At 44.9% G+C, this 1,674-nt stretch overlaps 1 protein-coding gene across 1 annotated transcript in view; it reads left to right on the top strand.

The window, feature by feature from the left end:
- CCDC180 (coiled-coil domain containing 180) overlaps positions 1 to 1,674 on the top strand; it is a gene marked incomplete at its 5' end in the record, with an annotated part of 58,421 nt that overhangs the window by 38,002 nt on the left and 18,745 nt on the right. The window contains 1 exon segment of the mRNA XM_023534231.1: positions 464 to 587. Within this exon segment, the coding sequence (XP_023389999.1) occupies positions 464 to 587 (124 nt within the window).

Raw genomic sequence — 1,674 nt, forward strand, 5'->3', positions numbered from 1 at the left:
GATCAACGAAGCTAAGAGCTGGTTTTCTGAAGATAAACAAAATTGACAAATCTTTAGCTAGACTAACTAAGAAAAAGAGACAAGATAAATAAAATCAGAAATTAAAGAGAAGACATTGCAACTGATATCACAGAAATACAAAGGATCAGAAGAGACTGTATGGCCTATTATTATATGCCAACAAATCGCATAACCTTTAAGAAATGGATAAATTCCTAGAACTACACCTATGCTCTCGACCAGTACTGTGAGTCACTAATTTTATTTCCAAACCTTATTTATTTGACAGTAAAAAAAAAAAAAATCTTTTAAATTTTCATTGATTCAGTTTCTGATAAGAATGTGCATTTTTCCCCCCCGATTTCAATTTTCCAGTACTTAATCCATCTGTTTTTTGTTGAACATTTTCCCAGTCAAAATAGGTATTCTAGAAACAAATCTCAGAATCTCTGGTTTTTTCTAGGTGGCAAAATCCAATTTGCAAGCAGATGGATTAAATTCTTCTCTGGAACAGCTTCAAAGCAAAGTAGAAATGTGTCGAAGCTCAAAGGGAGATAAAAAGGTAAGTGCTCAGTGAATGCTAAGCTGTGAATAGTAAAGACGCACCGTGCTGGAATCATAAACCAGAAATAAACTTACATCTGTAGTTAAGATGTCTCCAGCACCAAAGGGGCCCCTGAGTCTTCCTCCATAACCCCTGTTTTATTCAATGAAATTAAGGAAGAGGAGAGAAACCAGCTGCCTCCCCCAGTCCCCACCCAGCGCCTCCCAGGCAGGCAGGTGGAGTCCGGTGAGAGTGTCTTTTCTCTTCCATTTCAGTGACTTAAGTGAGTTAGGGTTTCACTGGAGGACAGTTATTTTTCTATCTTTATTGCCTTTTCTTGCATAGTAATGTGTGCTTCTTGAAAATAGTGCCAATATCCACAAAGTACAGAGTGGAGAATACACATCTCTCATGTTATTCTCATTTCCTGTATAGCCCCTTGGGACCTCTGTGTCTTTATGCAGATGTTTCTACACATCCCCAGTTAATCTGCTGTGACCCCTTCACAGGCCCTTTAGGGACCACCCTGGCTCTCCAGGGTAGAAATGTTGGCTCTCTCACATTCCCTCACCTCACAACCCCACTTCCTGCCTTCTGTTGGTATCAGGGCATCAGCAGGGTGCGGGAGAGGGGGATGGGCATGTGGGGGGCATTGTAGAGCCTTACGGCCAGGTTGGGGGAGCATGAGCTCAGGCGGGCAGGCAATCCTCTAGTGATGGGGGACACTGGTTGGACACTTCTCTAGAGCAGTGATCAGGAGACGGGATAGATGCATCAGATGTGTGGTAAAGGCAGCGGGGACCAGGGATGGTATGGCCACGGCCATGTGCTTGCTCAGTGCCACATTGAGGAGGGCTTTCTGGTTGCTAAAAGGGAAGTTGGTAGGAGAGAGGCAGGGTGCTGGGGCTGAGGCAGAGAGAATAATGGCCTGGACAAGGTGCTCGCAGGGACATGTTCCATTTTCAGAGCTGAGTGGTAGGGGTAATTGGCAGGACTCAGAGTGCATTGGAAATGAAGGAAGCAGAAGAGGCCAAGGCACCTCCTGGCCTGGATCATCTACTAGGTCAGTGACCCATTTAGGGTCAGTGTGTGAGGATTGCTCAGTGTCGTGTGGGACGTGTGAAGAAGGC

The sequence above is a fragment of the Pteropus vampyrus genome, unplaced genomic scaffold (genome assembly GCF_000151845.1).
Source record: "Pteropus vampyrus isolate Shadow unplaced genomic scaffold, Pvam_2.0 Scaffold123, whole genome shotgun sequence".
In the NCBI taxonomy this organism is placed as follows: Eukaryota; Metazoa; Chordata; class Mammalia; order Chiroptera; family Pteropodidae; genus Pteropus; species Pteropus vampyrus.